Source organism: Elephas maximus, chromosome 2 (assembly GCF_024166365.1).
Source record: "Elephas maximus indicus isolate mEleMax1 chromosome 2, mEleMax1 primary haplotype, whole genome shotgun sequence".
In the NCBI taxonomy this organism is placed as follows: domain Eukaryota; kingdom Metazoa; phylum Chordata; class Mammalia; order Proboscidea; family Elephantidae; genus Elephas; species Elephas maximus.
In genome coordinates, this window is record NC_064820.1 from 89,685,147 (window position 1) to 89,709,322 (window position 24,176).

At 36.9% G+C, this 24,176-nt stretch overlaps 1 protein-coding gene across 2 annotated transcripts in view; it reads right to left on the reverse strand.

Annotated features, from left to right (window-relative positions):
* Window positions 1-24,176, reverse strand: part of EDIL3 (EGF like repeats and discoidin domains 3) — a 531,833-nt gene that overhangs the window by 243,461 nt on the left and 264,196 nt on the right. For both annotated transcript variants that reach the window (XM_049867187.1, XM_049867178.1), the window contains one exon: window positions 2,314-2,427. In XM_049867187.1, the coding sequence (XP_049723144.1) occupies window positions 2,314-2,427 (114 nt within the window). The remainder of the gene's footprint in view (window positions 1-2,313; window positions 2,428-24,176) is intronic.

The window sequence follows — 24,176 nt, forward strand, 5'->3', positions numbered from 1 at the left end:
TCTGTTTATATTTCTACCTATTTCTCTTGTCTCTCTGTTAGTAAACCAAGTCAGAGAAGAAAAAAAAAGCATATTAAACAATATCAAAAACTGAAAGGAATACACACACTAGGCACAAGTTGATAATAATTAAGATCTATTTCAAAAGGTCTTTCCATAATCAACCAGGCTTCTTTCTTTTCAAGGGGTTTTTTAAATTTGGTGACCTCAACAAAAGTCTGTGATGGGAGGATGGGTATGCTTCAGTCATTGGTTTCAATATTTAAACTTACCTCATACAGACCTCCTTTGATTTTTGGCATATATGCATCCAACTGACTGTCCTATTGCTCTACGGTCAGCATAGGTCATTTATGTATGGCCTTAGTCTCTGTCTCATGAGCCCCTGTTATCCCCATTCTACAACTCTGACCTCTGCCCCAATTTCTTCATGCCTCATACCTCCACATCCTCAGTTTCCTCTCTCAGGATGGCCAAGACCTCAGACACTATTTTTTCTTAAGTTAATTTGGCAAGGTAAGGCTTGCTCATATCAGAGTGACACTCATCCTTACATAGGGTTCCCATGGCATGTCCCCTGCACAGTAGTTTTTTAGGATAATGGGTAGGTCTCATCTTCCAATTGCTCCCCTGGACAGGGTTCCTTTGGGATAGAGGGGGGCATTATTGTTTCTAGAAGATACCCTTATCCAGGCATGGATTTAAGCTGCCACTGTGGCTGTAGCAGGTGGGCCAGGCAACAGCTGAACCTGAGGCTGAGTTAACTTAGTAGGTGGTCAGTTAAGTGCTTCATGAGAAGGCGGCTCATTTAGTTAGTTGGTTGGCTATTTGTTGATTTGGTTGTCTGGTCCACCTGCTTGCTCAATCAGCCATTCTTTCTGTTCATCCATGGCCTGGAGCTTCCTCCATTAACTTACATCTGATGTTCATCTTCAATCATTTTTAAGCTTTAGGAAGTATTTATTCCTAAAACTATGAATTCCATTATTTTAAAGAAAATTTTCAGAACTAGAGTGATTAGCATCTCATATTTAAGTCATTGTTTTGATTATACACACAACCCAAACACATGCTTCAAAAATGGTCCCTGTTTTATTTTATACATCACCACATTTGAAAGGGAAAGAAGAGAGGGAAAGTGAGAAATAAAATTTTGATGACTGAAGAGGAAGGTGTATGTTCATATTTATCTTGTTCATTTTTGACTGAAGAGGCATCTTGATTTAGAGGAAAATACACAAGCTGGGGGTCAGAAGGTCTGCATTCTTTCTAGGCTTGCTTCTGTCCCTAGCTATGAGATCTTGGGAAAACCATGCACATACGTGTCTCAGTTTCTGCACCTGAATTCACACCCGCAACTGCAACTGAATTTGCATAGTACTGCTGTGATGCTCAATTAGTATAACCGTACTTCAAATCTCTAGACTATTGCTAAACCAAAACCAAACCCCAGTGCTGTCGAGTCAATTCCGACTCATAGCGACCCTGTAGGACAGAGTAGAACTGCCCCATAAGTTTCCAAGGAGCACCTGGCGGATTCGAACCGCTGACCCGACCCTTTGGTTAGCAGCCATAACACTTAACCATTACACCACCAGGGTTTCCTACATTTCTAAAAGTACCCCCAAATTATAAACCTCTATCATTATTGTTATTAACATGTGTTTGGGCCTGATCCCACTAACTCTACTCCTGCCACTATCTTTTTCTCATTTGTTTTGTTTCTGTATTTGTTTGTTTTGTTTTTGTTTTTTAGGGAGGGGTGTGCTTTTTATCTTCATTGTAAATACCTCAGGCAAGTTTTCCTCTTGCTAGAGCCATCATCTCAAGACCCTACTGTCTTAGGCTTCCAAGAAGTTAAATAAATAATGTGAAAAACTCTTGCTAATGTGCAGGCTGTGTAAACATGCACCTCCTTTTACTCCACCTTTTATTTGTGATAAAGAATATTTGGTTAGAGTGACCTGAATTTCTTGTCAGAAACAGAATAAGTACTGGCACCCTGGCAGTAGAAATTTAAGTCATACATATATTCACAAGCCAAAACAGGATTTATGAGAGAGGTAGGTTAGGGTCTATGAGGAATGTTACTACTCCTTTCAGATCACCACATGTTGATGACTACACCTAGTCAGGTAGTTCACTAAGTGAGACAGATCCTGGCAAGTATGTGTACATCAATAACATAAACAACAAATCTGAAATGTGCTATTTCAATAATTTATGAACCCTGGAAGCAAATGCTGTTAACTTGACTGACTCCATAATGAATGAAGGCCATATGAATAAAATAGTATGCATTTAAGTACTTACTATATTGACAATTTCTTCCCATAAATTCACCCGGGCATTCACAGGAATAGTTAGCAACGAGATCTGTACATATTCCACCATTTTTGCAAGGCTGAGCTTCACATTCATTTATGTCTGAGGAAAACAGAACAGAGGAAGAGAATTCTTAGTGAAATAACTGATTAGATATTATAGAATTTTAGGCAATTTAATTTAAAGAAGGTCTAAGAAATGCTATTATTGGGTGTGTGTGTACTAAGTCAATAATACAGGTGCTAGTTAATACCAACAACTTGTTAACAATAAAATTAAAATCAAATTCAGATGAAAGACCAACAAAACCAAACCACTCTTCAATTCTGAAAATAAATATGAGTGGTTTGGGAAAATATTTAGTGTATCCATAGAATTAAATCAAACAAATTAACCCTGACAGAGAGAGGACTTGCTATCACTTACAAGATCTACAATCTCCCCTGCAGCAACAACTGCCAATTAACTCTGTCTCATTTCATCTTAATTCATTAACATTCTAACTAACAGAGATGTTTTAGTTTCTAAATAGTTCGCCTTTGATGAATGCTATGAGAAGCAAATTAGAGTTAATAGCTACAGCTCGTTACATGCAAAGTGTAATAAATGTTAATGATGATCACTTCCTAATCTCATTCAAGTGTTTCTAAAGTTAGGCTGACTAAAGGGGCTTACCTTTGATATTACTATACCTGATGCAAAATCATATGAAATATAAAGCATTCAGAAAATTATTTTAATTTTCATGCTAATTTTGGACAACACAGAGAATGAAAACAATTTTGAACAATAAATAAATAACCAAAAAATCAAACCGACTCATAGCAACACTATAGGACAGAGTAGAACTGGTCCATAAGGTTTCCAAGGAGAGGCTGGCGGATGCAAACCGCTGACCTTTTGGTTAGCAGCCGAGTTCTTAAACACTGAGTCACCACAGGTCCAATAACCAAATAAATAATGGCCAATTCAGTCAACCACCACCCATCTGTCAATTGTTGTACTGTGGTGGCTTGTGTTGGAAACCCTGGTGGCGTAATGGTTAAGTGCTATGGCTGCTAACCAAAAGGTCGGCAGTTCGAATTTGCCAGGCGCTCCTTGGAAACTCTACGGGGAAGTTCTACTCTGTCCTATAGGGTCGCTATGAGTCAGAATCAACTTGACAGCAGTGGGTTTTTTTTTGTTGTTGTTGTTGTTGTTTGTTTGGTGGCTTGTGTTTTGCTATGATGCTGGGAGCTATGCCATCAGGTATTTCAAATACCAGCAGGGGCACCTGTGTTAAACAGGTTTAAGCAGATCTTCTAAACTATGATGAAGTAGGAAGAAAGGACTGGCAATCTACTTCTGAAAATTAGCTAATGAAAACCCTATGGATCACAACTGAACATTGTCAGATATAGTGCTAGAAGATGAGACCCTAATTTGGAAGGTACTCAAAATATACAGTAGCCACAACAATGGACTCGAGCATAACAACCATTGTGAACATGGCCCAGAACAAGGCAACACTTTGTTCTGTTGTACATGGGGTAATCCTCAGTCAGAGCTGATTGGACAGCAACTAATAACAACAATTCAATGAAATATCAACAAGCAATATTTACACACCATATTCTCTGAGCACAGCGAGACAGAATAGGTTCTCTGGGTATTCTTAGAGTATTTGGAAAGCACACATTATTCCCTATCTTTTTGTCGTCCTGACTAACATCTACTCAAATTCAAGACCTTCTCTGCTCTTACTCCTAAAATTCTCCTTTTTTAACTTCTCACAGGCCTAAATGGCATTAGTTAAGAACTGTCAGTTCACATGATGTGCCCTTTCACCTAGTCAGACTGAGAGTTTCACAAATACAGTACTAGTACCGCACTGTTCTTTTTCTCTCTTGTAACATGCCACACTGTATCTGGAAGAATGCTAGTGCCCAATAAATATTTCTGGATAAACCTTCTACTAAGAGCATCCACCATGAGTCTGTCAGTTTTGTCGTACTGTGGTGGTTTGCATGTTGCTGTGATACTGGAAGTTTTGCTGTCGATATTTCAAATATTTCAAAATATTTTGAATATTTCTAAATTTCAAAAATGGTTGAAGCAGTACATTGACAGAAAACTGCCAAAAACTTAAGCCAGATTCAGAAGAGGACATGGAATAAGGGACATCATTGCTGATGTTAGATGGATCATGGCTGAAAGCAGAGAATACCAGAAAGATGTTTACCTGTGTGTTATTGACTACACAAAGGCATTTGACTGTATAGATCATAACAACTTATGGATAATATTGCAAAGAATGGGAATTCCAGAACACATAATTGTGCTCATCAGGAACCTGTACATAGACCAAGAGGCAGTTGTTGGAAAAAAGCAAAGGGATACTGCATAGTTTAAAATCAAGAAAGGTGTGCATCAGGGTTGTATCCTTTCACCATACCTATTCAATCTGTATTCTGAGCAAATATTTCAAGAAGTTGGACTATATGAATAAAAATGCTGCATCAGGATTGGAGGAAGGCTCATTTAACAACCTGCATTATGCAGATGACACAACCTTGCTTGCTGAAAGTCAAGAGGACTTGAAGAACTTACTGATGAAGAACAAAGTCCACAGCCTTCTGTATAGATTACATCTCAACATAAAGAAAACAAGAATCCTCACAACTGGACCAATGAGCAACGTAATGATAAATGGAGAAAACATTGAAGTTATCTAGAATTTCATTTTACCTGGATCCACAGTCAATACCCATGAAGCAGCAGTCAAGAAATGACACACTGCTTCGGGCAAATCTGATGCAAAAGATTTCTTTAAAGTGTTAAAAAGCAAAGATGTTACTTTAAAGACTAAGATGCTCCTGACCCAAACCAAGGTGTTTTCAACTGCCTTATATGCATGTAAAATCTGGACAATGAATAAGGAAGACCGAAGAAGAATTGACGCCTTTGAATTATGGTGTTGGTGAAGAATATTGAATATATCACGGACTGCCAGAAGAATAAACAAATCTGTCTTGGAAGAAGAACAGCCAGAATTCTCGATAGAAGCAGGTATGGTGAGACTTTGTCTCACTTAACTTTGAACATGTTACAGGAGAGACCAGTCCCTGGAAAAGGACATCGTGGTTGGTAAAGTAGATAGAGAAAAAGAGGAACACTCTCAATGAGATGGATTAACACAGTGGCTGCAACAATTGGCTCGAGCATAACAATGATTGTGAGGATGGTGCAGGACCAGGCAGTGTTTCGTTTGGTTGTACATAGGGTCATTTTGAGTCAGAACTGACTCAATAGCAGTTAACAACAACAAATGAGTATAAATAGTGTTGTGCACAATTTCAAAAAGACATTTCATTTGGGATTTATAACAGATCTTCTCATCCACTACAACATGTCAAAAGGTATTCCTGAAATCCTGGGTTATCACTGCTTAAAGCAATACCATCATTAACTTACCCTCTAAAGTGCAAACAAGAAAAAAAAAAAAAAGCTAGGAAACTCTCTATTTTGCCCCTTCTTTCACCTTCTTTTTTTTTTAAATAGCATCCTCTCCTGAAAGTAGAGTTGATATTCTCTCATTCTAAATACACTGTAAAAAATATGGACTCAATTTCCTTATGCAGGTAATGACTTTCTTTGTAAAGGTGGTTCTTTCTAGTATATGATCAACGGCCACAGGCTGAAAGTAGGGACAATTCATGACTGTGTTCAGAAAAAAAACTAAATAACTTGAGTATTTTTTATTTTAAATAATAAGATAAAATCAGAATCTGATAATCTCTAAAATCAGCTGTGAATTGCAAAATATGATAGATTCCCAAAGCTTTAACAAGGAGAAGGAAGGCAGGAAGGAAGGAAGGGAGGAAGAATGGAGAAAGAAACAGCATAAGTCATTATTTTCTTATCAAGTAAAATATTTAACTCTTTTTAGTCATCAAAATTTCATTTATGCTTTATTCATATTGGACTAACATACAAAATATTTTTATTACAATTTAAAATTGGCATGCAAATCATCTTGCTATATATTTTGTTGCTGCCTCAGTGCAAGGCAATGGCAATGTGTGAATAGAATGCAATTTGTATAAATCAGGGCTTTGAACTGGTTCATTCCAGTTCAACCCCCTGCTGATAATTTGCATTTCCACCCCAGATATACAGAATCAGAATCTACATTTTAACATTTAATATATATACAAGAAGCACCTGGGGATCTATAAGAATCACTGGGGATCTTGCTAAAATGTAGACACTGATTCATTATATCTGGGCTGGAAATGCTAACTCTGAACAGGGGGTCGAACTGGAATGAACCGACTGGAAGCCCTGGTGTAAATAAGTTCCTTTGGCTACTTTGGAACACGTTTAATATGTCTTTCCCCTGTATCATATCTGTTAAAAATTTGTCTTAGATGAAAGCATGTCAATGGCCGATAAGTTAAATTGTCATGTCTTAGAAAATGCATTGTTATTTTGTAAAGTTAGATATAGAAAGTTATTTTCTTATATTTAAAGAGAAGAAAGTAAGTACTGATGTCTTTAGAAGATGATGTAAGGGAAATACAAGTTGATCTTACTCTTGAAGGAAAGGTAGGATTAACAAGCACAGGAAGGAGATGTTGGTGTTTTTCCACACAGAAGACCAGAATGAATCACAACTTTGAAGAGGAATGCTCTTGGCATGATTTAGATTCAGGTACAGAAGTAGTCAAGTTTGTCTGGAGCAGAGGGTTTTTAAAGGGAAGTGCTGGGATCCAAGTCCAAGGATATAGTGACCAGATCATGATGAACCTTTAGAAGCAGCTGAGGGAACCAGTTTTTATTCTTTGGCACAGAAGACTTGGAGCAGGATAGGAAAGTATCCTTTACACCCTGGTACTTTAGAAAGACCTTATTGTAGTTGTTACCTGCTGTCAAGTCAGCTCCCGGTAAAGTCATGTTTGGGAAAGTCTTAAAAAATCAATAAAAGAAGGCAGACTAGAGACTCACACAAATTTGATGCTAAAAGGTACAATATACGTATTTAATTCTCAGGTAAGAGGCTCTATGCATTTTCTTATTTTAAGCCTGAAATATAAATAAAGCCAAGTCCAGCTCTTGCTGCTTTGAAATGTTAATAGAGGGAAGTTTTCATAGTCAGCAATGAGAGAACAATCAAGAGTCATTATATACACTACTCATGATATGCAGGCACTTTTCATCTTTGCCTCATTAAATCTTCCAAATTTTAACACAATAAAAAGCATTTATAGGATGTGAATATGAATCTGAGACAAACCAACCTTCAAACCTTCCTGATATTTGTTCATTAGGTCAGGCAATCATCACCAAAGCAAGTTATAATTAAGAACATCTGATTGTGGAAAAAAAACAGCAGTTAACACCTTTACCCAGAGGTTAAAATTAGGTGGAATGAATTGGAATTGCATTTGCTCAGGTGAAAATGCTTTTTACAGTCATACTCAGTTTGTGATAAAGAATGACCTTTTCATGGTTTACAAGTGCATTTTTCATTTTTTAACTCAAAAAACTACCATAATCTAAATTCATAAAAATGTTTAAAAAATTTAATGACACCATGTTCTTCAATATAGTGAATTTAAACATATTGATTAGAAAAATTAATAAAACATTTCTGCCTATGTGCATATATAGCAAAGTGCAGGCTAAGGACAGATGCAAATTACAGAGAAAGGTTTATATATCAGAATAATGGAGGACTTCTTTAACCATTGAAAGGCTATTTCCAATGTGATTAACACTGCAGCCAATCTAAATAGAAACGGACCTCAATTTGTATAAATCGTGTTTAATTAAAGACTAGAAATAAATGTTCACAGACGTGAGCAAGTGGCCATCTAGGATGCAGAGCAAAGGAGAATGAAGAACACCAAAGACACAAGGTAAATATGAGCCCAACAGACAAAAAGGGCCACATAAACCAGAGACTGCATCAGCCTGAGACTGGAAGAACCAGACGGTGCCCCGCTATCACCGATGACTGCTCTGACAGAGAACACAACAGAGAATCCCTGATAGAGTTGGAGAACAGTGGGATGCAGACCTCAGGTTCTCGTAAAATACCAGGCTTGATGATCTGACTGAGACTGGAGGGGCCCCAGAGGTCATAGCCCCTGCACCCTCTGTTAGCCCAAGACAGGAACCATTCCGGAAGCCAACTCTTCGGACAGGAATTGGATTGGACCATAAGATAGAAAATGATACTCATGAGAAGTGAGCTTCTTGGCTCAAGTAGACACATGAGACTATGTGGGCAGCTCCTACCTGGAGGTAAGATGAGAAGGCAGAGGGGGACAGAAGCTGGTTGAATGGACACGGAGAATACAGGGTGGAGAGGAGTAGTGATTTGTCACATTAGGGGGAGAGCAGCTAAGGTTACATAGCAGGTGTGTATAAGTTTTTGTGTGAGAGACTGACTTGTAAACTTCCACTGAAATCACAATAAATAAATGTTCACAGGATGTAATATAATGAAATGAAAATTAAACATCTGTGTAATAAATCACATACATTTCATTTTGTGACAGAGCAAGACATTATCATTACCAGAAAAAAAAAGTCTACTTCTATGCAAAATATACTGCAATGTCCTAGGTTATTTTTGCAAATAAGAAAATTTTGACACAGTTGTCCTCATATAAACAGAAATTTCTGTATTTGGTCATATTTATTGTTCATTTATAATAATAATTGATATTATTTTTTCAGGCTTGTGCTTCTTTGACTACCTTTTTTAGAAAAATTAATATTTTATTGTGTTCAAGGTGAAAGTTTGCATTGTAAATTAGGTTCCCCTTTAACAATTTTTGTAGAAATTTTTCCATGCCATTAGTTACAATTTTTACGATGAGTCAGTATTCTCATTATTTCCATTCTGTTTGTTCTGTTTCCATTGATCTAGCTTCCCTTCCCTTCCTTGTCCTCTCATCTTTGTTTTTTGTAAATGTTGACCATTTGGTTGCTTATACTTAATTGTTTAAAGCAGCACATTACTAATGGGTGGTATTGTTTATTTTAGAAGACAGTCTATCATTTGGCTGAAAGGTGATCTACAGAAATAACTTTAATTTCAAGTTCAAAGGGTATCTTAGGGCGGTAGTCTCAGGCATTCTTCTTAGGGTCTATAGGACTAGGAGTCTGGCCTTTTTTGGGAATTTGAGTTTTTTTTCCACATTTTTCTCCCATTCTATCTGGGACTTTCTATTGTGCCCATGGTCAGAATGGTTGGTAGTGGTAGCCATGTAGCTAGTCCTTTTGGTGTCAAGTTAGAAGAGGTTGTTGTTTGTGTGAGCTACTAGTCTCATGAATTTGTTTCTTCTTTGAGCCTTTGATTTCCTTCATTCTCTTTTGCTCCATCTGAGACCAAGAGTTGTACCTTAGACTGCTGCTCACAAGCTTTTAAAATCCCAAACACTACTCACCAAACTAGGATTAGAACATTATCTTTGTGAGCTATGTTATGCCAATTGACTAAGTTGTCCCCCAAGACTAGGTTCCCAACCCTTTTAACCCAGGAAATCAATCCTGCAAATTGTTTGGATATGTCTAGGGAGCCTCTATAACTGTGCCTCCATGTGGTTTGTTATACATGTGAATATATATGCAGCACATGTAAACGTGTATATACATATGCCCCTTGTGGAGTAGTGGTTTAGAGCTACAGCTGCTAACCAAAAGGCTGGCAGTTCGAATCCACCAGGCACTCCTTGGAAACTCTATAGGGGAGTTCTACTGTCCTATAAGGTCATTATGACTCAGAATCAACTTGATGGCAACGGGTTCGGTTTTTTTTGGTTTATAGATACACCCATATATGCCACATGCACTTACTTGCATATGCCTTCCTATACATATATATGCATCCATGTCTACCTATGTAACCACGCACATTTTTTTTTTTTGGTTGTTTTCACTGTTCTTGCAAAATTGTATACATTATAACATTTACCAAAATTGTCCCTTTTTATAATGTACCTCTTAGTGTCTTTATTTACCTTGGTCAGGTTGTACGGACTTCACTCATATTTAGAAATGCCTTTCTCATCCCCAAAAGTAACAAGTGTCTCCTATCTAGAAGGTGATTTCCCCTTCTCCCTTCCATCCTTGGTAGCCATCAAAGAACTGAGGTATGAATCCCGATTCATTTTTCTGCATATAGATATCCAGTTTTGCCACCACCTTTTGTTAAAGAGAGTATTTCTTCCCCATTGAATGGAATTTGACACTCTGTTGAACATCAGCTGCCTATAGGTGAATGGATTTACTTCTGGGCTCTCAATTTTCTTCCATTGGTCTATGTGCCATTGAACCAGTACCAGGCTCATTTGATTACCTTGGCTGTATAATAAGTTTTGAGGATCAGGAAGTGTGAGGTCTCCTCCTTTGTTCTTCTCCTTTAATATTGCTTTAGCTATTTGGGGCTTCCTTCTTTTCCATATAAAGTTGGAGATTAGGTTTTCCATTTCACTAAAGAATGTTGTTGAGATTTGAATTGGGATAGCATTATATCTCTAGATGGCTTTTGGTAGTATTGACATTTTCCCAATATTAAGTCTTCTAATCCATGAACATGTAATGTTGTTCCATTTATATAGACTTCTTTTAGTTTTTTGCAGTAGTGTTTTATAGTTTTCCTTGTGTAAGTCTTTTATGTTCCTGGTTAGGTTTATTCCCAGGTATTTAGCCTTTTGGAGGCTATTGTAAACAATATTGTTTTTTTTTATTTCCTTTTCAGAGTCCTCCTTGTTAATATAGAGGAACCCTGCTACGTCACTGAATCCTTCTGCTATGGATTGAACTATGTCCCTCCAAATGGGTGTCAACTTGGCTAGGCCATGATCCCCAGTATTGTGTGGTTGTCCACTGTTTTGTTATCTGATGTGATTTTCCTAAGTGTTGTAAGTTCTACCTCTATGATGTTAATCAGGTAGGATTAGAGGCATTTATGTTAATGAAGCAGGATTCAATTTATAAGATTAGGTTGTATCTTGAGTCAATCTCTTTTGAGATACAAAAGAAAGAAGTGAGCAGAGAGATAGAGTGACCTCCTACCACCAAGAAAGCAGAGCCAGGAGCAAGGCACATCCTTTGGACCCAGGGTCTCTGCGCTGAGAAGCTTCTAGACCAGAGGAAGATTGATGACCTTCCCCCAGAGCCAACCAAGAGAGAAAGCCTTCCCCTAGAGTTGGTGCCCTGTCCCTATTTTCTAGCTCCTTCCCTGATCTATGGTTAGCTGGTTCCCAAGGGCTGTCGCCCACCTTCTTACACTTTCCCTCCTTAGGTCCTGTCCATATTCTGCTCACCTTGCTTTGCTCTGGTTTTGTCTATGCATCATCTCTGTCTCCTACTGGGGATCCTATGAAGTTGTCTCCCCATCCTTCTTACCTGGGAATGCTGCTGGCTTTGTCTCAAGATGGCCATGCTGCACTGGCCTGGCTGGCAGGGTGCCTACAGTTCATAAGTCTCATTTACTGCTTTAATTCAGTTTCTCCTTCCCTTCTGTGTTTGATCTAATTCTTTATCCTTCTGTTTACTGTTATGGGTTCCCAGATTGTGACCTGTATCTGTTTCATTTGGTTTCTAGGTTCTTTGCTGTTGGGGGACAGCATGGCGTATGTGACTAAGCTGCCATCTCGGGCCATCTCTCTGACTGCCTTTCAAAAACTTTTTTTAAGAAAGTTTCATTAAAATTTGGATTTTCTAATCAAGGCACTCAGATAAGTAGTGATATCTTGCTCTGTAAATATAAAACTTTGCTGCTCACCCTCTAATCTCTAGTGCAACACTGACATTGAGCAAAGCTGCACACAGATTTGCAGATGGGAACTCATGACTCACTCTTGTTTCCTGAGAGGTGTTTTTGTTTGCTTTTTTGTTTTTGTTTATATTTTTGGAGAAGGAAGGACAAAGCAAGTAAAAAAAGTAAAAGAGATGGAGAGGGCAAACCATTGGTTATAGAAGCATTTTTAACCAAAAAGCAACTTACAATGATTCTCAGGCCCTTGGCTTTGTTTTAACTAATTACACAGACTTATTCCTTTTACATGTGTAACTTGGACCCTTTATCTTTTAAGGCATAATGCCACACTTAACCCATTTTCTGAAGACTTGTAAAGGTGCATTGGTAGTCTCCCTCTTTAGCATAGTTTTTCACAAACATAAATAGCATTAACCCATGAACACTCTGGAGACTTACTGTACAAGCCCTCCTCCACTAATTGACCAACGTATGTATCCATTAAGACCATTCTGAGTACTCATCTCTTTGGGAGTTTACCTTATAAATATCTGCATACTGAAACATGCTCAGTTACTTCTGTTCTTTTTCCTGGATCTTTGTCAGATCTATCACTGGCCAAATTACAGTCCTACACCTCCTAGAATTGCCTTTGGAGTGGTAGGTTGTCAAAGAGTTTTTGAAAAATCTAAATTATATTTACTGCTTACTATTTTATGTCCTCAAAAAACAAACTTCTTCCCCCAGAAGCCATGTTGCTTTTCCCCAGATAATTATGGTTAAATATTCAGTAATCCTATTCCTCCAACTGGCAAGAGATAAAATGGAGATTTCTGGAGCCTCATTTCCTGGGGCCACCTCTAGAGATTTCCTCCCATCCTTACTTCCTCCCTCTCTCTGTCCCTCCCTCCCTCCCTTCATCTGTCTTTCCCTTCATTTGAACTGGCCCACATTTGCCATCTGCAGAGTGGGAAAGGCAGCAAGCTGCACTCCTGAGCCATTAGAATCCCAATTTCATCCTTGAGTTCCCTTAGAACTCCTCAGGTGAGTGCCATCTGGTCTCGGTAGTTTAGCTACATTCACTTTGCCAACTTGGCTTAGAACATTTTGAACAATGACTACCATTTACAGGAGATCATCCAATCCATCTGGTGACAGAAATCCCTCTAACCACCTCCTTAGTAAAGACCAAGACAAACAACTTAATTCATTCAAAAGTCTATATCCTTTTCATTCCCAAGCGTATAACAGGTCCCATGAGCATTAAGAAGGAAAAATGATCTTTTAGTAGGGAACCCTCATATTGGTATATTAAAAGGACACCATCATAAAGTCTTTTTCCTCTTTTGCAAAGATATAATTTCATGAATTCCTTATTCCTTTCCCTTGGGCTGCCTTTCCTTCTCTGCAATATTATTATTGGCTGCTAATTAGCCAGGCAAGAGCTTATTTTCAAAAGCCTGCTATTTTTGATCCTGAACAACATGTCTTCCCTGGGCTCCCCATTAGCTATTAAATATTCACCAGACCTCTTGTGAGTGATTGCCTTTTAAAATTTGACCTTTTAATTTTTTTTTTTTTTTAATCTAAAGGCTATGGTTTTTCACTTTCCCTTTTAAGACTGAATAACATTATGATGATTTCTAGGAATTACATTCTCCCACTCAGATGCTGAATTTAATTATGTCATAACCAGGATTATTTAAAGGGTCTTCCCCAGTCATTTCCAGGACCAGTTCAGCATATTTTTAGTCTTGTATGCTTGAAGTCCCTTTTGATCTGGTACTCTGCTTTATTACTAGTAATTCATTTTAAAGTAGCAAATTAAAATCAGCATTTTTCAATTAGAATATATCGAACATAAACCTTTTATTATATTTTACTGATAACTTTTACTTACCAAGAGCATTAGTGTAAAGAATGCCCCAAATCCATGAAGTGGTTAGCCATTGCCACTTTATAATAAAGGTCACACTCTCTGCCTACCTCATCCTGGCATCTTAGCATTTATTTTGAGATACCAATTTATTTTTGAGATAACAATTTAGGTGCAAATATTTTCCTACTATCATCCAGGGAAAGTCAATGCTCTGGGAGGTTTCCATATAAAATTATTCTAGTTAAGGCTTTATTTGTCTTCAATCAGACATTTGGCCAGTAAGATAGGGCAGTATTCCAAGGTACATATAAAACCAAAGCAAGGGGAGTTGAAAGGGGGCTGCAGTAGGAACATTCAAGAAAGTGTCCCTGTAAGGAACCCTAGTGATACAATGGTTAGACACTCACCTGCTAACCAAAAGATTCTAACTCACCCAGTGGCTCTGTGGGAGAAAGACCTGGCAATCTGCTTCTGTAAAGATTATAGCCAAGAAAAGCCTATGGAAAAGTTCTACTCTGTCACATGAGTCGCTATGAGTCAGAATCAGCTGGGCAGGGCCCAACAACAACTTGAATATTTGAAAACTTGAAAAATCATAAATAAAAGCTACATGGAAAACATATAACTCCTTCCCATTGCCATCGAGTCCATTCCAACTCATACCGACCCTACAGGACAGGGTAGAACTACCCCATAGAGCATCCAAGGAGGGCCTGGTGGATTCGAACTGCCAACCTTTTGGTTAGCAGCCATTTCCAAAAAACATATAGTAGAAGCCAAAAAGAATAGATGTCTCCTTCAGTGAAAATTTTACCCAAAGGAAAAACCATCTCAAAGGCTCTTACCTCAGATGTATGCAGCATAGTACCTTGTCCTGCGATAAATATTTGTTACTGGTAAGAAAGAAGTCCCTAGGTGGCATAAACAGTTAAGCAACAAAAGGTTGGCAGTTCATGTTTACCCAGAGGTGCCCCAGGTCAACTTCCAAAAAATCAGCCATAGAAAATCCTATGGAGCTAATTGGGTTGACACATATGGGGGTTTGCCATGAGTTGGAATTGACTGAAGAGCAACTAGTTAGGATTGGCTTAAGAAAGAAGTGGAAATATTAGAGACCTAGGGGAACATCAAATGCTTTCTGTCATAGTGAGTGTCCATCGAGTGTCCCAGGCTGTTTCAAAGAGTTTCCATTAAGGAACAATGGTGTTAGATCAGTGGTCCTTCTAAAACTTTGAGCTTTTAAAACACCATGTAAAGGCTCCATACCCAGAGATTCTGATTGTAATGGTCTTGGGTGGGATAGAGGCAGTAATATATGTTTAAAAAGAGTCCAGAGGATTCTAAAGGCTGTCCAGGGTTGACAAACACTGAGATGAAAACCTCTGCATATGAAGCCCATCCATCCATCCATCCATCCATCCATCCATCCATCCATCCATCCATCCATCCATCCATCCATCCATCCATCCATCCATCCAACCATACATCCATTCTGAGTTCTGTGCTAGGTGCTAACAATAAAAGCATTAATATGTCACTGTCTTTGAATTTTCTCAAGGTTTTTAGAGTACAGTAAACAGACAAGGAAATAATCACTTACAGTTCAAAGTGAAAAGCACTCTGAGAACACACAGTTCTCAAAGAAACTCCAAAGAAGTAAATCAGTCTAGAAGCTTAGGGAATGTTGAGTTTTAGAAGAGGAGTCTAAGAGATTGGGAAAAAAATGCTCCTGAGTTAGCTGGAGTTATAAATAATTAACTCTATAAAGTGCCTTTTTTTTTCCACATTAACATGCATTTCGTTATTATTATTATTAGTTTTTATACCAGCAGTCTGTAGACCTGAGAGTGACTCCTGAGTGTCCCATAGTTTTTTACTCCATGTATTTTTTTTTTTTTAATGGAAAGTCTGTATTTTTTGGTTTCTTACTTTTATTATGCTATGGCATCATTCATATATTTTTTGCAGAATCATGACCCTTTATTCAAAATTAACCATCATTCTGACAGCTGCATGCCAAATTAATTCATGTGCACTCTCTCTAGCCTTAGAGATCAACATTGATGGTGAACCATTTTCCATGTTTTTGCATGTTTTTCTGTGAATCACTCTAACTCACTAGAAGCCACATTGGAAGCATAGCTATGATTAATACAGCTGTCTTCACCCATTTGTTCACTCACTCATTTATTCATTAAAACTTTGATGAGCATTTTTTGAATTGGCTATAAGTGCATAATTGGGTATATCAATGAATAAGAATAGTTCCTGTCCTAAGAGATTTCATCTTCTTCTTGGGAGAGAGGTGATTATATTAAAATATAGTGAAATACATGCCACAACAGCATTATGTACAAAAAACACTGTGATGGTAGAAGAGGCAGTGACTTTGCCTGCAGGAGCTGGTCTTCGCTGTTCACACAGCAAATAGGTGGTAGAGCTAAGATTAAAACCCAGATAATTTGTCTTAAGAATCTGTGCTATTGACGAGCACACTTTACCACCGTCTGGGAAATATTAGTATTCCTTCTTTACTATCACTTCACTCTTGTCTTCAAGGTATTATTCTAGGTGGTGAGGAGGACAGAAAATGGAATAACCCATGGTTCTTGATCTCAAAATATTTATATTCACCTAGTAGCATTAGCATCTTTCCTCTAGGTCAAAGACTCCAGTCTGAAATCTAAATTAGGAATAACTTTTTGTGAATCTTTTTATTCCTCTGATTTCCTAAGAATCTTAAATTGTTTAGGATTAATGGGTATTTGGTTTAATTTTATTCCTGAAATCCATCACCGTTTGGCTACGAAGAAATAGATTTCTTTGGCCCTTATATTCTCTTGGAAACTCTGGTGGTATAGTGGTTAAGTGCTACAGTCGCTAACCTAAAAGGTCGGCAGTTCGAATCCATCAGGTGCTCCTTGGAAACTCTATGGGGCAGTTCTACTCTGTTCTGTTGGATCGCTATGAGTCAGAATTGACTCAATGGTAGTTTTTTTTTTTTTTTAATATTCTCTTCCATGTGCCTTTAAAATTTAAAGATGCAACTTTTACCGTGCCTTTCAGATAAAAACAATACATATCTTTAAAGATTCCTTTTTTATAGAGGGCATTGATATTTTCTATAAGGGTAAACTTGGAGTTTTTGTTATTTTTCCCGGTTAGCAATCTACATTATTTAAAAATATTTCAGAGGTAACATCTGTACAGAAAAGTACAGAAAACAGTAAAGTTAAATAAATTATTTTAAAGAGAGCACATGTGTAACAACCAACCAGGTTAAGAACTAGAAAGTTGCCAGTCCTCCACACACCTTCACACGCCTCTTCCTACTGACAACACCCTCCCCCACTCCACACCTTCAGGAAGGTAATTATTCTGCTTATTATGGAAATCACACATTCACTCTTTGTACAGTTTAAGGGTTTGGCACATGAGTATTAATTCATAAACATTGTTTTATTTTTGCATATATCTGAACCTTATAGTAAAAAAAGAATGAATTCATTCATTATGTGCTCTTTTGTTTGTGGCTTCACTGGCCTTTCATCTATGTAGTTGCAGGTGATTACTGTGTGCTCATTGTATAGTATTTCATTGTAAACTGTACTAAAATGCATTTATTCTTTCATTGTTAATGACATTTGTATTGTTGCTGGACATAAAAGATCAGTGAACATGCTTGTACATGTCTCTTGATGCATAAGTAAATATAACTGAAACTTTCCAGATACACCTAGGAGTAGAATTGCTGGGTCATAAAGATGTATATTTTCAACTTTAAAGTGACTGTAATAATTCACACTTCTACTGGCAAATAATTAATAATACTTTTGAAGATACAATTGTATGAAACTTGCAAGGAATCAGTTATTTCCCTTCATATGTAGTTGTAAGTAAAATGGAGATTAACATGAATTCCATGTTTTTATGCAAATAATGCACACCTTCTATGTTTTTTGACAATCACTCCCTCCCTGCCACAAGGTATTTTTGTAAGTGTGCTATACTAATTTTTACCAACAACATGTAATAAAAAAAAAAAAAAAAATGGCACAACGGTGTCTTGCAGGGCGAGGGAGTGGCTGTCAAATAAAGGTAGAAGATGCATGTTATTTGTGTAAAAATATGGTATACCTTTTTAGGATACGGTTTACCAAGAGTGGCTTTTAAGGGAACAGATTAAAACTTTCAGTTCACCAAGTGGAATTATTCAATTTGTCTACTTAATATATTTTTTTCTTCAATGACTTTGACTTAAAAAAAAAAGACAGACACACACAAATTTGCTTATACTAAAATGATGAGTGATTGAAAGCATATAAGGAATTGAGGCTTTTTTTTTTTTTAATTTAAATAACAGACACTGCTGCATAGTTATACTTTCTTCAAACCCTAGAATTATTTTCTTAAAGATCGTAAAAGGAGCACTATAACTCACCACTTCTGTATTGATTGCCCTTAATATCAGAATTGCACCTTCACTATTTGCATAACTTATAGTTTTGGCACTTAAATATGCATTTGTAAGCATTTTCTTTTATTTTTACATATATTGGAACTTTATAATAAAAAAATTTAATAAGGTAATAAAGCAAAAATGACTTCCTGGTTCTATGTTTTGATACCTATGAAGTTTTATATTGTTACAGACATAATTAAACAAAAATGATGCCCCTTTGCTTGTGAATTCTATTACACTTTGAAAGCTACTGTGAGGATTAAATGAGATAATTGATGTAAAAAAATATACTGTAGACTTCAGACTGTAAAATAATTCACAATATTATTAAAAAATAGGCTAGACTATATTTATTTTGTGCTTTAGAATACTTCATGATTTTGTGGCTCAATGGAAATGTAGGTAAATTTTGATGAGGCATTCTGTACATGGGTATTCCTACTTTTGGGGTTACCATCAGTATAAATAAACAGGTAGAATTTTTGTAAATATTCTACAGAAGAGCAGTCCCTCACTGGAAAGAAATGAAAGACAGTATTTATCCCCATACAAAGCCCATGGAAATTTTAACCTACTGAATGGAATCATTCAACAAATTTTCTTAATATCTTTCTTTATAAAATGATGACCTTTACTTTTTTTTGAAACTAGTACATTAACACTATAAATGTTGGCTGATAGATATAGATTATGGCAGGTATTTATAGAGAACATTCAGTTTTAAATTCTTGGGGGTTTCAGTTCCCATCAAAGTAAACGAGCTGAATAGCTAGAATTCCCTCATTTCAGAATCTTGTCTACATACTTATAGGAGGTTGCCTGTTTTTCCTGGCAGAGCAAGAGACAGCAAAATATTTGCCACACTCAAGGCCACCAGGGAAGAATATGGTTCAAGCAACCAACTCACTGCTCAGTGCCATAAAAGTACTGCGTCCAAGCTATTACTTTACATAGTTTAGTGTTTCCCCCCATATGTATTGTTAAGTATACCAATTCACATGCCTTCTTCATTAAAAGTGGTAATGTTGGGATTTAAGAGAAATTCTGCTTCTGGGCAAGACAGAAGGGCCAGTTTTATCGTTCTAACTGAAGCAACCATATAAAACAAACAAAAACTACACACACATACACACACAGAGATATGGTTTTTAAGACACTGGACATAAGGAGAGGAAGGACAGTAAAATCTTAGAAATAGGAAACAAATGAGGTGAGCCCTACAATTGGCCCAACTTACTGCTTTGGGGTAGACAGGTCACAGGCTGTGGCATAGACAGTGAACATCCAGGCAGAGCCTGGCAGGCACTGAGTTAAAGAGAAGGAACTGAGGATGTGGGGAGACAAGATCTGCTAGAGTCTGCAGGACAGAGTTCCAGAAAAGAAATGGTTGCACCAAGAATGATCCCAGAGACCTGCAGAGCACATCCTGAACACTGTAGTTTTCCTTCAAGTATCCAGCAGAGCACTGGTTAGTGCGGGCACATATGGAAACTATTTGGGAAAAATCCATCTGAAAGGATTAGAGTGAACAATTTTTGGAGAGCACACAAAACCAGGAAACCTGGAAGTTCCCACCAGTGAGGCTAGAAAATCTCCTAATTCATGTGGTAATGGGTAGAGGTCTCAGAAGGATCTACCTCAGTAAAAAAAAAAAAAAAAAAAAAAAATTTAGCCTTGGAATAAATGTCCCATCGATCTCTCCTAACAAATCTGCTAAGTAAGACTTCTAAGAAGGACCAAACTATCTCCAAATAACTATGTAGTAGAACTAAGCTCAAGAATATATAAATAGGACTACAAACTATTCAGCATTCAACAAGTTAAAATTTATAATGTCAGACGTCCAACCAACTTTGTTAAGCACACCAAAAAACAAGAAATTATGACCTATGATAAAGAGAAACATCAATCAATCAAAACTAAACAGAAGTTAAAATGAGCAGACAAGGATATTAAGATAGTTTTTGTAATTTTATTTCATATATTGAAAATTTTGAGTGGAGAAAAGGAAAATATTAAAAAAGAAACTCAATTTCTAAAATTTAAGCTACAATGTGTGAGATGAAAAATACACTTGAGGAAATTAACAATAGATTAGACACTGAAGAAGAAAAGATTAGTGAACTTGAAGACATAACAATATCAGCTATACAAAACAAAACACAGAGAGCTAAAGCAAACATATGAAAAGATGCTCATTATCATTCATCCTTAGGGAAATGCAAATTAAAACCAAAATACCTACTAAACAAACCCAAACCAAACACATTGCCATTGAGTCAATTCTGACTCATAGCAACCCCATAGGACAGGGTAGAACTGCCTTATAGGGTTTCCAAGGAGTGCCTGGCAGATTTGAACTGCCGACCCTTTGGTTAGCAGCCATAGCACTTAGTCGCTAGAATGACTAAAAAAGGCTGACCATACCGAGTACTGTTGAGTATATGGAAGAACTGAAACTTCCTACATTCCTAGTGGAAATGTAAAATAACACAATCATTTTGGAAGCCAATTTGGCACCTTCTCATGTATTTAATCGTGTATTTACCATAAGATCTACCCATTCCGCTCCGAGATATTTACCCAGGAGGAATGAGAGCATATGTTCACACACATATGCATACATGTATGAATGTTCAGGGCAGCCTTATTAGCAATAGTCAAAAATTGGAAACAATCCAAATGCCCACCAACCAGCAAACGGATAAACAAACTGTAGCCTATCCATACAATGGATCACTATTCAGCCACAAAAAAAACCCAGAATAAACTATTGATATCAGTAACATCATGGAGGGATCTCAAAATATTTATGCTGAGTGAAATAAGCCAGACAGAAAAGGGTACATGCTGCATAATTCTATTTATGTAAATTCCTAGAAAATGCAAAGGAATCTATAGTGACAGAAAGGTGATCAGCGCTTGTTTGGGAAGAAATTGTAGAGGCTGGAGGGAGGGATTACAATGGGTAGGAAAATACTTCTGGAAATGTACACTATCTTGGGTAAAATTATTGTTTTATAGGTGTATACATGTGTCAAAACTTATCACATTGTACATCTTAAATATGTGTGGTCCAGTGTATTTCAATTATACCTCAACAAAGGTGTTAAAAAAGTGATCATATCAAGACACTTTTTATAAAACATTTATTTATTTTGTGTGAACTTAGAACTACACACACACACACAAGGTATTACAATAACAGCCACATAAAATTAATGAGCAACACTGGCCTCCCCAAATTCACATCAGAGAGATTTTTATATTCATACCACAGAGTGAGACGCATGAAGCCCTGTTGCAACAAGGCAGGCTTTATTGGAAAGATGGAGTAGTTTAATAAAACATACTAAAGCAAGAAACTGTATTCATAAAAATGACAAAAATACTAAAACGTTCAAGGTGGTTTACCTCCTGCTTTGCAGATTATTTCTATCACTCAAGAAAGGCTTTGCAGGAAGCCTTAAGTGAAGATGAATGAAAAAAAAAAAAAAAAACTGCAAGACATTCTATTCCTCTTATATTTTGGTTTCCGATTGAATTTATCTATCTAGTTGGCTAGCAGAAGTCTGAAGGGTGTTAAACGATAACTGGGGTTACCCATACGTTCCATAGCAGTTCTTATTTCCCAGAAATTTTTCTGAGGCAAGCCCATCAAGCATATTGATGTACATGTTTCTTTACTCTTATGACCTATTCAAAAGACCAGTTTTCATACTGGAAACGTGAAATAAATTTCTCTAGTTCTCTTAGCTCCTATGTGATAGGTGTGACTTTAAAAACTACCACATATATTAAAATGGAGATTTTCATTATTGATTCCTTTTAATATTACGTGGAAATCTCAATCCCATTAATCACTTACCACATAATTTCATATTGTAAAAGTAAGCCTTCAGGGCAACAAGTTCCACCATTCCCAACAAACCTGATTAAAATAATTAGCTACTTCTATAACAAGTGCATTAAGAAATCGTCCTATTCTGTCAGAGAGCAATGGGTCTTACTAGAAACTGCTTGCTGTCACGCTATTATAAGATTAATGCAGAAAAAAAAGTTTAGTTCCTTTTAATAAAATCCAATGACTTGAGAATTGGACTAATATTAGTAAATACTAAGTATAAATGTAGATCCATCCACTTAATTTTGTTGTTTAACTTAGCCCGAGTATAATGATTTGGGTTTATGCAGCATCTTACTTTCCTATACTCGTTAAACTCCTTCTCCTGTGTTTGAGAGGATAAAAGAAGGCTTATGTATTTCTCAACTAAATGCGCTACAGAGCTATATTCAGAAGTGATATTAATATTTTCCCAAAATAGAATCCATCCACAAAGTACTACAATATATATTTTAGTTAAATCATGCTGAGGTAGAGAAAGACCAAACTCTGCTGATGATTCTTCCTGAATATACAATTATAATTCTGAAACTTGTAGAACAGTCTATTAGTACTATTGCTAAACTATAACAAATTGATATGTTACTGTGCACAGTTAACATATATGGCTGGCATCTTATTTTATCTACTTATCCATTATTTATTTCCTTGCTGATTTATTTATTTCTTGTGGGTGCACAATTATTTAGTCCCTGGCTTTTACTTTATTCTTTTCAGTATCAATAGACAAATGAAAAAGTCATCTCCCCAAAACTGCCTCCTCTTGCTCCCTATCCCCTCTTGAATTTTATTACTGGCATATTATTTGAGTTGTTCTATTGATTCCCATTACAACCTTAAATAATGTATATAAACTTGCTGCTTTTTAATTTGCTTTAGACATCAAGGCTGCTATGTCACCCTTCACATTTCTTCCCTGCCATTACAGTTCTGCTACTAATTTTTTTTATTGTCAAAATTTGGTTAACATTTTTATAATGCATTCGATTTTAATGATCTATGTGGATCAGCCCACAATCACTATAGTAAGGTTGTATAACAAATAATCACAAAACCTGCATGGCATAAACAAGTAAGCATGTATTTCTCAAGCACCTGAGTGCCAGTGGTAGGGCAGAGGGCAACAAGAGATCTCGGGTGGGCCCCATCGAGGAGCTCTGCTTTGAGCTAAAGATCCTGCTGGGCTCTGCTCCTCCTTGGGGTTTGCACTCAGGTTGGCTTCCTGTGTGATCATTCTGGGCTGCAGCTGAGGAGGCAGCAGCTGTCTTTTGTATCTCTGCTATGGTGCTCCCAGAAGTTCAACAAGGTAAGCAAAACCTGAAATGCCTCTTAAGGCTTAGGTTCATAACTGGTGCACTGGCATTTTGCTTCCTGCAATTGATCAAATCAAGTCATATGTCCAAACCCAAAGTCTAGGAGTGAGAGAACTATATTCTTCCTTAACAGGAAGCATTCCAAAATTATATGACAAATGGTGAGAATGTGGCGAGAGATGAAGAATTGGGCCATAAATACCATCTGCACATATAGTTTTTCTATTGCTTATAATTAATTGCAAAAATCGAAAAAAAAAAAAAAAGAAGAGTATTTACAATAATAACTAAAAAAAAAAACAAACCCCAAAACCTGCTGCTGTCAAGTCAATTCCGACTCATAGCAACCCTACAGATCAGAATAGAACTGCCCCATAGGGTTTCCAAGAAGCAGCTGGTTGATTCGAACTGCCGACCTTTTGGTTAGCAGCCAAATGTTTAACCACTGTGCCAATAGGGCTTCACTTACAATACTACGTAATTTGTTTATCTAAATATTATTCACATTAGTGCCAAGTACTGTGATTGTATCCATACAG